This window comes from Suncus etruscus, chromosome 4 (assembly GCF_024139225.1).
Source record: "Suncus etruscus isolate mSunEtr1 chromosome 4, mSunEtr1.pri.cur, whole genome shotgun sequence".
Classification (NCBI taxonomy): domain Eukaryota; kingdom Metazoa; phylum Chordata; class Mammalia; order Eulipotyphla; family Soricidae; genus Suncus; species Suncus etruscus.
Window position 1 is genome coordinate 2,728,024 of NC_064851.1, and position 14,808 is coordinate 2,742,831.

Here is a 14,808-nt window from a genome sequence, read left to right on the forward strand (position 1 = left end):
GGCCTCATGTCCCCCATGGACACAGACGGGGCTGCACTCACTAGGGGTCTTCTCCAGGGTTATGGCGGGAAAGGTGAAGTGGGTGACGGACATCGAGAAGTCAGTGCTTGTCAACAACTTCGAGAAGAGGGGCTGGGTGCAGGTGACTGAGAATGAAGACTGGAACTTCTATTGGTGAGTGTGGGGCCTGGGGATCCCCACTTCTCTTTCCCTGTCCTGCCCTCCATCCCAGCTCTTCCCCCAAGCACCGAGTGTGCTGCTAAAAAGTCAGGGTTGGGCCATGTCCCTGCCTTCACCCAGTAAGAAACCCAGGTCGGGCCCACCTAGTCCCTTGGGGGTATTTGTGTCCCCTCTGGTCCTCCCCAGCAGGACAAGTTGCCTCAGTTTCCCTCTATCTACCAAGAGGTGTGGACTCATGTGATCCAAACAAGGCTAAGGGGGCTTGGGGCTGAACAGTAGCACAGCAGGGAGGGCATTTGACTTGCATGCAGTTGACTCAAGTTTGATCCCCGGCATCCCACAGGGTCCCCTGAGCCTTCCAAGAGTCATTCTTAGTTCCATCACAGCAAAACTACACACACACACACACACACACACACACACACACACACACACACACACACACACACACACACACACACGTGCGCCCTGCCTGCATCTACTGCTGCTGACTCTGATTCAATCCCTGGCGCTGTCTCGGGTGCCCTGGGCTGTGCTAAGGGTCATTCCTGAGCTCAGAGACAGGCATTTGACCCTGGAAGGCCCCAGGTACTGCCCCAAACCAACAAGCAAATCCATGAGAACCGCAGGCAGGCTGGGGGAGACAGCGGAGGGGTCAGGGTGCACGCTTTGCCCGAGGAGATCCTGGCTCCCATGCCCGGCATCGAGTGGACCCCCCACTCAGCTGGGAGTACTGAAGGGTGCTCAGGGCAGGCCTAAAGGGCTCTCCCAGGAGGACAGAGACAGGCATGCAGCCTTCAGCCCACGCCTCTCTTTAGGATGAGCGTCCAGACCATCCGGAATGTGTTCAGTGTGGAGACAGGCTACCGGCTCTCGGATGACCAGATCGTCAACCACTTCCCCAACCACTACGAGCTGACACGCAAGGACCTGATGGTGAAGAACATTAAACGCTACCGGAAGGAGCTGGAGAAGGAGGGGAGCCCCCTGGCAGAGAAGGACGAGAATGGCAAATACCTCTATCTGGGTGCGTGCCCGTCTGTCCCACCTGCCCTGTTCATTGGGGCTGAGAGGGGCGCCATGTGGCACTGGGGGGATCTGGGGTCTGGCTGTGCTTTGAGAAGTACACGAGTCGGAGAGATAGCACAGCTGTGTTTGCCTTGCAAGCAGTTGACTCAGGACCTAAGGTGGTTGGTTCAAATCCCAGCGTACCATATGGTCCCCCATGCCTGCCAGGAGCTATTTCTGAGCAGATAGCCAGGAGTAACCCCTGAGCACCGCCGAGTGTGCCCCCCCCAAAAAAAAAACATAGGGGTGTTCAGGCCATGAGAGATGGCTCTCAGGCATTTTTTTTGCAGGCAGCTGACCTAGGTTTGATCCCTGGCATCCCATAGGATCCCCCGAGCACTGCCAGGAGGAACTCTTGAGCATCACCGAGTGTGGCCCCAAAACAAAGCCTGGGGGTGCTTGGGTTTGGGATTTTCATCCTGGGCACCCAGGGCCAGTCTGTGCTGGCAGAAGATGGGGCTCAGAAACCCCCCCCCCCCAACCCACATACCCCAGAGACAGGCCCTGAGAAATTCCTTTGAGGTTAGGCCTAAGCGATAGCACATTGGGGAAGGCATTTGCCTTGCACACTGCTGACCCAGGTTTAATTCCTGGCACCCCAAAGGGTTCCCACACCTGCCAGGAGTGATCCCTGAATGCAGAGCCACAAGTAAGCCCTGGGCCTAGGTGGATGTGGGGCCCCCCAAAAAAAGAAATGGCCTCAAGGCAATTCTCTAGGGGCCACCTTGTGGGGATTCCCTGTCTGGGGAACAAGACTGAACTGTTGGGTCTTTCCCGAACCTCATCCCTGCCTGAGCTTCTCTCTAAGCCTCAGTTTCCCCATCTGGTCAGCAGGGCTGCTTCAGTCCTGAGCTCCCAACTTGCTGGAGGAGGGGACCTTAAGGCAGATTTGTCAAAGTTCTAGGCACTCCCGGAATCAAGGGGTTGCTGGATGGATGGATGAGAAGGAAGTTGTGAGGGGCTTGGTAGTGCTCCACTGAGCTGGCCCGCTTTCCCCCAGACTTCGTCCCGGTCACCTACATGCTTCCGGCCGACTATAACCTGTTCGTGGAGGAGTTTCGGCGGAGCCCGTCGAGCACCTGGATAATGAAGCCGTGCGGAAAGGCGCAGGGCAAAGGCATCTTCCTGATTAACAAGCTCTCGCAGATCAAGAAGTGGTCTCGGGACAGCAAGACGTCCTCGTGAGTGGGGGTGCCCAGCTGCCTAAGCGGCTCCCCTCCCCTCCTGTGCACCCTGAGTGGCCTCTCTCTGTCCCGCAGGTTCGTGTCGCAGCCCTCCAAGGAGGCCTACGTGATCTCGCTGTACATCAGCAACCCGCTGCTCATCGGCGGCCGCAAGTTCGACCTGCGTCTCTACGTGCTGGTGTCTACCTACCGCCCGCTGCGCTGCTACATGTAAGGCAGTGCCTCTCAGGTCCCTGAGCACCCTGGCTGGGCCCCCCCAAAAAATCCTGCAGTCCTGGTTACTCTTGCTTTATGTCAGCATAAAATTTCTTTTTTGGGGGGGAGGCCAGAGAGATAGCATGGAGGTAGCACATTTGCCTAGCATGCTGAAGGACGGTAGTTTGAATCCTGGCATCCCATATAGTCCCCCGAGCCTGCCAGGAGTGATTACTGAGCGTAGAACCAGAAGTAACCCCTGAGCGCTGCAGGGTGTGACCCAAAAACAAACAAAAAAAATTTTTTCGGGCCTGGAGAGATAGCACAGCGGCGTTTGCCTTGCAAGCAGCCGATCCAGGACCAAAGGTGGTTGGTTCAAATCCCAGCGTCCCATATGGTCCCCCATGCCTGCCAGGAGCTATTTCTGAGCAGACAGCCAGGAGTAACCCCTGAGTACTGCCGGGTGTGACCCAAAAACAAAAAAAAAAATTTTTTTTTCTTTTTTTTTCCTTTTTTTTTGGAGGGACCACACCTGGCGGTGCTCAGGGGTTACTCCTTCTGGTTTTGTACTCAGAAATCACTCCTGGTGGTGCTCGGGGGAAGTCTATGGGATGCTGGGGGTAAAACCCGGGTCGGCCATATGCAAGGCAAACACCCTCCAAGCTGTGTTTTCGTGCCAGTCCCAGATCAAATCTTAAACTTTAAAAAAGCAAGGGTTGGACCCGGAGAAATAGCACAGCGGCGTTTGCCTTGCAAGCAGCCGATCCAGGACCAAAGGTGGTTAGTTCGAATCCCGGTGTCCCATATGGTCCCCCGTGCCTGCCAGGAGCTATTTCTGAGCAGACAGCCAGGAGTAACCCCTGAGCATCGCCAGGTGTGGCCCCCCCCAAAAAAAAAACAAAAAAAAAAGGGGGGGGCAAAGGTTGGGGTGATAGCACAGCAGTAGGGCATTTGCCTTGCACGCAGCCAACTAGGGAGGGACCCAGGTTTGATCCCCAGCATCCCATAGGGTCCCCTGAGCCTGCCAGGGGCTGAGCACAGAACCAGGAGTAACCCAAAACCAAACAAAGAAAAAAAGCAGCTTGGGGGGACCAGAGAGACCATACAGGGGCGGTTTGTCTTACTTGGGTTCCATTCCCAGCTCCCCATATGGTCCCTGGAACCCCACCAAGAATGATTCCTGAGCACAGTCAGGAGTAGTGCTTGAGTACTGGCAGGTGTGGCCACCCACTAAAACACTTTAAAATTTCACAGTAAAGGGGCCGGAGAGATAGCATGGAGGTGGGGCGTTTGCCTTTCATGCAGGAGGTCATCGGTTCGAATCCCGGCGTCCCATATGGTCCCCGTGCCTGCCAGGAGCGATTTCTGATCCTGGAGCCAGGAATAACCCCTGAGCACTGCCGGGTGTGACCCCCAAAAAAAAATCACAAAAAAAAAATTTCACAGTAAAATAAAACTATTATTAAAATGAAAGCAACAAAAAATATAATCAAAGGGGTTGGAGAAATAGGGCAGCAGGTGAATATTTGATTGTGGCCAACCCCGATGGATCCCAAGCACTGTCAGAGAGTGATTTCTGAACATGAGCTGGTGTGCCACCCCCAAAATGAGTTTAAAAAATGCTGCTTTTATTTTTATTTTTAATTCCCCTCCTTATAGTGCTGCCTTTTTTTTTTTTTTAATTAATTTGCCTTACGGACACTCGGCAGTGGCACTCAGCAGTTACTCCTGAATCTGTGCTCAGCGATTACTCCTGGCAGGCTCAGGGGACCCTATGGGATGCCTGAAATTGAACCCCAGTTGGCCTTGTGCAGGCAGATGCCCTCCCCGCTGTAATGTTGCCTTGGCCCCTAGCAAAGGTGGAGAGATAGCATAGCGGTAGGGCATTTGCCTTGCATGCAGCCGATCCATGGCCAATGATGGTTTGAATCCTGGCCTCCTATATGGTCCCCCAGCCTGCCAGGAGCAACTTTTTTTTTTTTAGTTTTTGGGCCACACCCGGCAACGCTCAGTGGTTACTCCTGGTTATATACGCTCAGAAATCGCTCCTGGCTGGGGAGACCATATGGAACTCCAGGGGATCAAACCATAGTCCATCCTAGGTTAGCATGTGTAGGCAAATGCCCTACCACTCCAGCCCCAGGAGCAACTCTGAGTGCAGAGCCAGGAGTAACCCCTGAGCACCGATGGGTGTGACCCATAAACAAAACAGAATGAAAAGGTGTAAAGCAAATTAGTGTGTCTTGCCTATTTCTGGGGCTCCACCCCAGGGCCCTAGACATGCAGAGCATGTCTTTAACCTCCTGGTCTCTAATAAAGACTTTCTTTTCATAGGGGGGGCCCTCTTCTATAGAGCTGCTAGCAGCAGTGCTCGGGAAAGCTGGGGTGGAACCCGGGCCCAGCCCCATAGTTGCGACTGTTTTAAGAGGACAGGCTGGTGCTCCCTGAGTGCTCGCTGCCCTGAGCTGACCCGGCCTGACCCCTCCCGCAGGTACAAGCTGGGCTTCTGCCGCTTCTGCACCGTCAAGTACAGTCCCAGCACCAGCGAGTTGGACAACATGTTTGTACACCTCACCAACGTGGCCATCCAGAAGCACGGCGTGAGGGGGCAGGAGGGGGCGGGAGGGGGTGAGTGGGGTGTGGGTGTGTGCCCACTGTCGGGGGGGGGGGGCTCAGACGGGGCTCGAGTGGGTCACCAAGGCAGAACAGGTGTGGGAGAACTAAAAATGGGTGTGGGAGGGACGGGTGAGCGGCAGGAAGGAGCGTGGAGGAGCTGAAAGGAAGGGGGGGAGCAGGCCCAGAGCTGTGTGTGTGTGTGTGTGTGTGTGTGTTTGTGTTTGTGTGTGTGTGTGTGTGTGTCTTTTCTGTGTGTGTCTTTTCCTTTTTTTCCTCTATTTATTTTTGGTTTTTTTTGGACCACACCCAGTGACGCTCAGGGGTTACTCCTGGCTATGCACCCAGAAATCGCTCCTGGCTTGGGGGACCATATGGGACACCAGGGATTAGACCCAGGTTATAGGTCAGCCACATATAAGTCAAACGCCCTACCATTGTGCTATCATTCTGGTCTCTCCTCTTTATTTTATTTTTTATTTTTTGGCTTTTGGGTCACACCCAATGGCGCTCAGGGGTTACTTCTAGCTCTGTGCTTAGAAGTCACTCCTGGCAGGCTCAGGGGACCATGTGGGATGCCGGGATTCAAACCTCCATCCTTCTACATGCAAGGCAAATGCCTTACCTCCATGCTATCTCTCCGTCCTAATTTTTTTTTTCTTTTTGTTTTTGGGCCATGCCCAGCCACACTCAGGGTTTTCTTCCTGGCTCTGCCTCAGGAATCATTCCTGGCAGGCTCAGGGCCCCTTTGGGATGCCGGGAATTGAACCTGGATCTGGCCCAGGTCAGCCATATACAAGGCAAATGTCCTACTGCTGTTCTATAACTCCATCCCCATTTCTGTTTATTTTTAATTGATTTGGGGCCACACCAATGGTGCTCAAGGCTTACATCTATGCCTAGGAATCACTCCTGGCAGGCTTGGGGGAATCCTCTGGAATGCCAGGATCGAACCAGGGTCATCTGCGTGCAATGCAAACACTGTACTATCGCACCAGCTCCTTTTTTGTTTTGTTTTGGTTTTGGGCTACATCCAGTGATGCTCAGGGGTTACTCCTGGCTTGGGGGACCATATGAGACACTGGGGGATCAAACCATGGTGTTTCCTAGGTTAGCACGTGCAAGGCAAACGCCCTACTGCTGCATTATGACTCCAGCCCTATCCTTTTTTTCCTTGGGGATTTTTTTTGGGGGGGGAAGTTGAAAACAGGTTTTATTTGGAAATACTGAGGGAAGGGAGGGAGAGGATAAGAAAGAGACAGAGAGAGTAATGAACAAGGTGCTCTAAAGAGAGTTCAGGCCCCTCTGAAGGCAGAGAGAGTGCTGACACAGCAGGAAAGCCCCCCCTCCCCGCCTCCTCGTGTCAAGAGGGGAGGTGCAGGTGACATGGATCCAAGCAATACATATCGCTTTTCCATTTTCCTGTTGTTCGTTTGTTTTTGGTCCACACCCCAAGCCACTCTGGTTACTCCTGTCTCTCCATTCAGGAATTACTCCTGGCAGGCTTGGGGGGACCATATGGGGTGCTGGGAATCAAATCCAGGTCTTCCTTTCCTGCTGTGCTATCACTACAGCCCCTTCTTTTCTTTTCGTATTTTTTGGGTCCACACCTGGCAGGGCTCAGGGCTTACTCCTGCCTCTGCACTCAGGAATCTCTCCTGGTAGGGCTTTGGGGATTTCGAGGATTGATCCCGAGTCAGCCCCATGCAAGGCTGCGCTCTCCCCACCAGTCCTGTCTCTCCAGCTCTGGGACCTGGCACCCCTCTCAGCCAGGCCCTGGAGCTCTTTCGCTCCTAGATTCTCCCCTCGGACCTCTCTAGGACAGAGCTTTGAATCCTCTGCTACTTCCTGTGGTTTGGTTAGAAGGTGTTGATTTAAAGGGCCAGAGTGGTAGGGTGCTTGCCTCGCTCGTGGCTGACCCAGGACGGACCTTGGTTCGATCCCTAGTGTCCCCTATGGTCCCCCAAGCCAGGAGCAATTTCTGAGCACATAGCCAGGAGTAACCCCTGAGCGTCACCAGGTGTGCCCCCCCCCAAAAAAAAATAAATAAAAAAGAAGGTGTTGATTTAAAAGAAGTTCAGGCAGGGGTCCTCAAACTTTTTCAACAGGGGGCCAGTTCACTGTCCCTCAGACCATTGGAGGGTCTGACTCTAGTAAAAACAAAACTTATGAACGAATTCTTATGCACACTGCATAGATCTTATTTTGCAATGAAGAAACAAAACAGATACAAATACAATATGTGGCCCGGGGGCCATAGTTTGACGACCACTGTTTAGAGCATGCATGGCCCTGAGTTCAGCCCTGGCCCTCCCTGCCCCTTCCTGTGACGGCCCTGAGATGTCCCCGTGTCCCTTCCAGGAGGATTACAACCACATCCACGGCGGCAAGTGGACTGTGAGCAACCTTCGCCTCTACCTGGAGAGCACCCGGGGCCGCGAGGTCACCAGCAAGTTGTTTGATGAGATCCACTGGATCATCGTGCAGTCGCTGAAGGCCGTGGCGGTGGGTGTGGCCGGGAGGGGGGGGTACTGATAGGGGGGTGGTGGGTGGGTGGGAGGGTGTGAGCAGTGTTGAGGTAGGGGCTAAGGGGAAGGGGGGTGAAAACGATCAGGGTCAGTGCCCAGGTCGGCAGTGAGTGCCCTCGTCTCTTCTTGGCACAGTCTCATGCCTGCATGTCTGCCAGGGTCTGAAGCAGCTCAGAAAGGGGGTCCCCTTGCCCTGCACAGTCTCCACAGCTAGGCACCCTCAGCTCCCCAGCCGGCTAGTTTCTAGGGAATGTCTTGCTCTCAGCGATTGTTTCCACGGTAGTCCCAATGGCTGCTCATCTTCATCTGTTTTGTTCTTTGAATCGGACACTCAGGGGTGCCTGGAGCCACGCCTGGTGGTGCCTGGGATGGAGTTCAGGCTTTGACCCCAAGGCCTGTGTCTCGTCCCCAGGGTTTTAGCATTCTCAGCCCCTCGAGGCTGGATGCATTCCATCTTAATATATCTTGTTTAATCTGTTTAATCGTGGGCCATGCCAGGATTTCTTTCTTTGTTTTTTATTTTACTTCATTGATTTTTTTTGTTTTGTTTTTGGGTCCCACCCGGCAGCGCTCAGGGGTCACTCCTGGCTCTACGCTCAGAAATCGCTCCTGGCAGGCTCTGGGGACCCTATGGGATGCTGGGATTCGAACCACCGTCCTTCTGCATGCAAGGCAAACGCCTTACCTCTCTCTTCGGCCCCTATTTTACTTTGTTGAAACCATTGCGATTTACGAAGTCTTTCATAGTTGGATTTCAGACATAGAGTGAATCAGGGCCAATTCCACCACTAGTGTCGACCTCTCTCCACCAATGTTCCCCGGGTGTGCATCCCATCCCATCCCCTATTGTCCCCCAACCTGCCAGTATAACAGGCCCATTTTAAATTTAGATCGTTAGGTTTTGGGTCTCTTTTTTTTTTTTTTTTTTTTTGGTTTTTGGGTCACACCCAGCAGTGCTCAGGGGTTACTCCTGGCTCTACGCTCAGAAATCGCCCCTGGCAGGCACAAGGGGCCATATAGGATGCCAGGATTCGAACCACCGTCCTTCTGCGTGAAAGGCAAACGCCTTACCTTCATGCTATCTCTCCGGCCAAGTTTTTGGGTCTCTTGATTCCACTTGCCTTTGGCTTGGATATTTAATTCTGTCCTTTTTTAATTTATTTTTGGGGGGCCACTCTTGGCAGCATTCAGGGGTTACTCCTGACTCTGTGCTCAAAAATCTCTCCTGGCAGTCTCGAGGGACTGTATGGGATGCCGGGTATCAAACCTGGGTCCGTCCCAGGTTGTCCACTTGCAAGACAAACGTCTTACTGCTGTGCTATTGCTCCAGCCCTTGTTACTTTATTTAATGGGGTTTCTGATCATCCACACAGGCCTGGGGCCCAGGCCAGACTGATGGAGTGCAGGTGCCCGGCCCAGTCGGGGTCTCTGATGGCTGAGCCCTGAGAGCCCACACAAGGCTTCTGTCAGTCAGTCATGTAGAGTGTGGGTCAGGCCAGGCTCCTTCACACTCAAGTGAGGGGCTGCTCAGAATACTTGTCAACACCTTAGAGTGGGGCTCAACACACAACCCCCCATCCTGACTTGACCCGCCCCTGTCCCGCAGCCGGTGATGAACAACGACAAGCACTGCTTCGAGTGCTACGGCTACGATATCATCATCGATGACAGGCTGAAGCCGTGGCTCATTGAGGTACCAGCCCCCGGACCTGAACCCCTCTTCCCGATGGGGTGTTGGCCTTGAGCCCCTGGTGCATCCTCACTCACTCTGCCCCCTCACCTACACCGGAAGCCATGCAGGGGGGAGGCCTGGGCCACTTACACAGTTGGGGGGGGTGTCCCACATGAGCCCCACCGAATTCTGGCAGCTCTGTCCCTGTGACCCCAGAACTGCAGGGTAGCTCCAGCCATGGCAGCCTGTTTGGGCACCATGGAGAAGGCACATGGATATGGCACCCAGGGGGTCCGTGTCCCTCCCCCTGGTGTGTCTCAGCTCAGAGATGGGGTTGGGGTGAGCAGACACATCAAGGAAGGCACTCGAAGTGCTGAGGGGGGAGTCTTGTCCATGCGACCAACGAGCTTCATCCTGCCCAGGTCAACGCGTCGCCCTCGCTCACCTCCAGCACGGCCAACGACCGGATCCTGAAGTACAACCTCATCAACGACACGCTCAACATCGCCGTCCCCAACGGCGAGATCCCCGACTGCAGGGGCAGCAGGCCGCCCCCCAAGGAAGTGCTCGGCAACTACGAGATCCTGTGAGCCTCGGGGGGGGGGGGCATGTGTCTGTGCCTGTGTATCTGTATGCCTAGGCATGTGTGTTTTGTTTCTGTGTGGGCCTGTACGTGTGTTCACACATGTCTGCCTGCTTCTGTGTATGCCTGCTTCCCATGTTTACATGTTCTGCCTGCTTCCTGAGTTCATGTGTGTTAGCCTGCTTACATGTCTGCATGTAGCTGCTTGGGTCATCTTCCGCAGTGCTGGGTGGAAGAAGCCAGGTCTGGGGCCAAGTGTTTGCCTCAGGAGATGTTGGCCATGGCTTGCCTCAGTTTACCTCTCTACAGCAGAGGAGAGCCAGGGGCTTAGGGAAGCTCAGATTAGCAGGGCCCGTGGTCACACAGCAGGAAGATGGGGGTCTTCAGTGGGGTCACTCTCCTCAGTCATTTATTTCTGTTCTTGGGACCATGCTCAGCAGTGCTTGGGGCTTACTCCTGGGTCAGTGCTCAGGGTTTTATCTTCCCGTCAGTCTGGCCAGAACAGGGTTGTTCCCAACTCCCTTTCACAAGAACAGAATCTACCAGAAGTCCAGAAGTTCTGGGTGTGCTGGGTGGGATAGGCACCAGGTATTGTGCCCTGGAGTACTGGGCGGTGCTTAGGGGTTCCATGGAAGTGTCAGGGGAGGCAGCATGTGGGACACTGGGAAGGCCCTGGGCAGCAGGTGGACTGCAGAGGGAGCATGGAGGGAACCCCCAGACCAATCACAGGGATGGGGCTGGTGTCAGCATGAACAGGGAGCAGGAAAGAAGCAGATGCTGCTGCCCTAAAGCTGCAGCCCACAGGTGGGGAGCTTGAGGCCCTGAGTTCAATCCCTAGCACTGAATGCACTGGATGATTAAATGCTGAGATATTGGTGACCCCAGAACCAAACGGTCCAGCCTGTACCCCTGTGCAGAGTGTGGCCTTGAGAGGCCACCAGCACTACTGAAGAGGCCACCTCCAAATTAAAAACAAAACAAACTAGGGTCTGGAGTGATAGCACAGTGGGTAGGGTGCTTGACTTGCAAGTGGCCGACCTGGGACTGACCTGGGTGTGATCCCCGGCATTCCATAGGGTCCCCCAAGCCTGCCAAGAGTGATTTCTGAGCACAAAGCCAGGAGTAATCCCTGAGCACTGCCAGAAAGAAAAACAATAACAACAATAAAAATCTGGAACCAAGGAATAGCACAGCAGGGAGAGCATTGGCCTTGCATGTCACTGTCCCAGGTTCAATCCCCGGCATCCAATATGCGCCCCCCCCCCAGCCTGCCACGAGTAATTCCTTCATGTAGAGCCAGGAGTAAACCCCTGAGCACTACCAGGTGTGGCCCAAACGGCCCAAAGCCCCCAAATCTCACGAGAAAGGCCTCCCCACCTTTAGAGATCAAGTACCTCTGAAAGTGAAAATGTTCATTTAATCTAACCGGGCCAGTGACCAAAGGAACAGGAGCTTCCAGCTAGCTGCAGGTTTGGGACAGCGGGGTTGGTGTTAGGGGACACAGCTCCTCTGCAGAAAAGCCTAGAAGCTTCTATTGATTTAACCACTAGTTATATCTTGTTGGAGACCAGTGAATCTCAAGGGGGAAAAGAAGAGCTCATTGTTTTGGGGTGACGCCTGACCAGCCATGATCTGGGACGGAACCTGGGTCACCCCCATGCACAGCGGTGTCTGACCCTGTGAACCAGTCACACCGACATTAGGTCTCACCATCCTGAGAAGTGCTGAGGGGCAGAGGGCAGAGTCTGCTAACAAGTGATATAGCGGGCCCGGAGAGATAGCACAGCGGCGTCTGCCTTGCAAGCAGCCGATCCAGGACCAAAGGTGGTTGGTTCGAATCCCGGCGTCCCATAGGGTCCCCCGTGCCTGCCAGGAGCTATTTCTGAGCAGACAGCCAGGAGGAACCCCTGAGCATCACCGGGTGTGGCCCAAAAAACAAACAAACAAACAAACAAACAAACAAAAAAAACAAGTGCTATAGCTTCTGCCCCCACTGTGTCTACCCCCTGCAAGGCTGGGGACACCTCAGAATCTATATTCATTGTGAGTAAGCAGGTCCAGTCTGCTGTTCTTCAACATGGATCCCCAGTGATTGGGCTCAGACTGGGATTAGGGGACAGGGCCAAGGTGGGGAGTTGCCAGGCAGGGCAGGGAGAACCTAGCACTGCCCTTCCCTCCCCAAGCAGAGCCTCCTTTCGGCTGCAGGAGGTGTGTGGCCTGCAGATGCTGTGGGTCAGCCCCCCCCCAACCCCAAATCTACCTCCACGGCAGTGACCCGAGTGGACAATGTCAATGGGTGGCTAGAGCCCACCTGGTGAGGTTGGCCCTGCATCGTGGCCCTAGGTGGCACTTGGTGGGCACCCACCGATATCTGTCCACTACCCCAGTTCTGCCGTGTGTTCCCAGGTACGACGAGGAGCTGGCACAGGGCGACGGGGCTGAGCGGGAGCTGCGAGGCCGCCAGGCCCCCACGCTGGGGTCCCGAGGGATCCGCTCGAGAGACTCCGGGAGATCCGTCCTCACCTGGAAGTGAGCCCCGTGGAGCCAGACCCAGCCTGGACCCCCACCCCCTCCCCACCCCATGTCTACACTTGGAGACGACTATTTTGGAATTTCCTTTTTTATCCTAAAGGCTTTTTTTTTCCTTCCCGGAGCCTGTTGGCAAATAAAGGCACTTCTTGGGAAGGTGGATGGTCTGGCCCTGGGAGATTACCCCAACATTGCCCCTTCTTTGGGAGAGGTGCTTTCCCACACCCTACAATTCCATGGCTCTCCACCAGTGCGGAATTGTCATGTGTGACAGTGGAGACTGCGTGCAGTGGCAGACACCCTGGGACAGCCCTCACCGTCCCCACTTTGGACACCCCTAAAATCAAGGTTGTCATCTGGAGCTTCTGAGCTAATCCCGAACTCCCCTGGCAGGTTCTATTAATTTTCCAGGTGACTCACAGTCACAGTAGGAAACAGTCCTTCTAGCCCATCACTGGCTTAACATGATGGATATGCCCCAGAAACAGCCCCTCCAGAGGGCACTGGGGGCTAAGGTGAACCCCCAATTCCACAGCTTGGGACTCTCAGTGGAGACCTTGTGGCTTTACTGAGGTAATTCCTGAGGTCCTCAGCCCTACCTAAAGGGTGGGACCTCCCTTCCCCTCCCTGCAGCTGCTTCTCTGCCACTTGCCTGGCACTGTGGTCTCAAGCCTGGGTGGAGGGACCCAGAGGTGACCTAGCTACCCTTTCATCTCAGTTCCACCTGTCCCAGGACCCGAAGAAACAAAACTTTAGGGGCTGGAGCAATAACAGCAATAGCGATAGCACAGTCTTTCTCGTGGCCAACTGGGACTGACCTGGGTTCAATCCCCAGCATCCCATAGGGTCCCCTGAGCCTGCCAGGAGTGATTTCTGAGTGCAGAGCCAGGGGTAACCCCTGAGCACTGCCGACTGTGGTCCAAAACCAAACAAAAACAAAAAAATATTGCATCACATAGCTGACATAGTTGACCATAATACATATGTTTCCAGGTGATAGCAAAGTTTTTGGAAAAGATGGGGTGGGGAGTAGGGAAAAAGTACAGTAGCAAGCCTGTGTGTGAAAATTATTGTATCTGGGCCTGGAGAGATAGCACAGCGGTGTTTGCCTTGCAAGCAGCCAATCCAGGACCAAAGGTGGTTGGTTCGAATCCCGGTGTCCCATATGGTCCCCGTGCCTGCCAGGAGCTATTTCTGAGCAGACAGCCAGGAGTAACCCCTGAGCAATGCTGGGTGTGGCCAAATAAACAAACAAACAAAAAAAATTATTGTATCTCCAATGAAATCATTAGCACAAATAGCAGGAAGTTTATATACACTAAGTTCTTGTTGTTAGCTGAACATTCTATTAAATTGGGGTGTTCCTATAGGCATGACAGCCTCAAACAAATGAGGTTGTCTAGGAATTCAAAGCACTATTTCTGATACTGCGGCTTTTAAGGGCATGTTCTCAGCTGCCAGGCCTCCTGGCAGAAGGAGAATATGGGGGAAAGGTGCCCACATTTGCGCCACAAAGCCCTCGTGATGAGTGTTTTTATTTTTGAGGGGCAGTTGGGTCGTGCTCAGTGGCCTGCTCTGGGTGTTGCTGGCCGGGGAGAAGACTGGAAGTGCGACAGCGCCTGGCTGGCAGGGGTGGCTGGGCACAGAGGGGGCACTATGGGGCCAGGGTGGAATGAGGCCCAAAGCTGGCGAAGATCCTTGGATCGGGGTTCCTGTTTGATGCCCGGGGCTTGGCTGGATGCCCTGTCTCTAATCTGCCAGTGAGAGTGGAGGCTGGCAGGGGGTGTGCCAGGGAGCAGAGGGTGATACATAGGGTGTCTTGCTGGCATCCTCATCTGTCATCACTCTGCTCGTGATTAACGAACAGTCCTCGGTCCCCAAGACCACCTGCTGTCACAGAATCTCTGACCTGCCCTGCCCTTGGTGGTCCCAAGGCTGTCCTTGGCTTCCTAGGTCCCCAAAAGCCCTTGGCCGCTGAGAGGACCAGATCCCGACTCCTCTCCTCAGAAGGGTGACAGTATGCCTCCCACTCCCCAACTCTTTCCGAATCTGTTTTGATTTTCCAGGAGGGGCGAGGCCCTGGAGACTGGAGGTGAGGTGGGAGTGGGCAGTGTTACCCCTCCCCAGGCCAAAGCTAATCTTACCTGATGGCCAGGCCCACCCACTACTGGGAGTGATCTGTGGAGGTTAATTAGAGGGGCCTGGGGAGGGGTAAAAGAATCCTCAGGAGGGGGCCGGAAAGATAGCGTGGAGGTA

General features: G+C 54.3%; 1 protein-coding gene across 1 annotated transcript in view; it reads left to right on the top strand.

Annotated features, from left to right (window-relative positions):
• Positions 1 to 12,711, top strand: part of TTLL1 (TTL family tubulin polyglutamylase complex subunit L1) — a 15,968-nt gene extending 3,257 nt beyond the window's left edge. The window contains exons 4-12 of the mRNA XM_049771634.1: positions 58 to 174; positions 999 to 1,207; positions 2,249 to 2,429; positions 2,508 to 2,642; positions 5,119 to 5,227; positions 7,602 to 7,745; positions 9,375 to 9,461; positions 9,863 to 10,026; positions 12,430 to 12,711. Of these exons, the coding sequence (XP_049627591.1) occupies positions 62 to 174; positions 999 to 1,207; positions 2,249 to 2,429; positions 2,508 to 2,642; positions 5,119 to 5,227; positions 7,602 to 7,745; positions 9,375 to 9,461; positions 9,863 to 10,026; positions 12,430 to 12,556 (1,269 nt within the window). The 5' untranslated portion in view covers positions 58 to 61 and the 3' untranslated portion in view covers positions 12,557 to 12,711. The remainder of the gene's footprint in view (positions 1 to 57; positions 175 to 998; positions 1,208 to 2,248; positions 2,430 to 2,507; positions 2,643 to 5,118; positions 5,228 to 7,601; positions 7,746 to 9,374; positions 9,462 to 9,862; positions 10,027 to 12,429) is intronic.
• Positions 12,712 to 14,808: the final 2,097 nt, after the last annotated feature.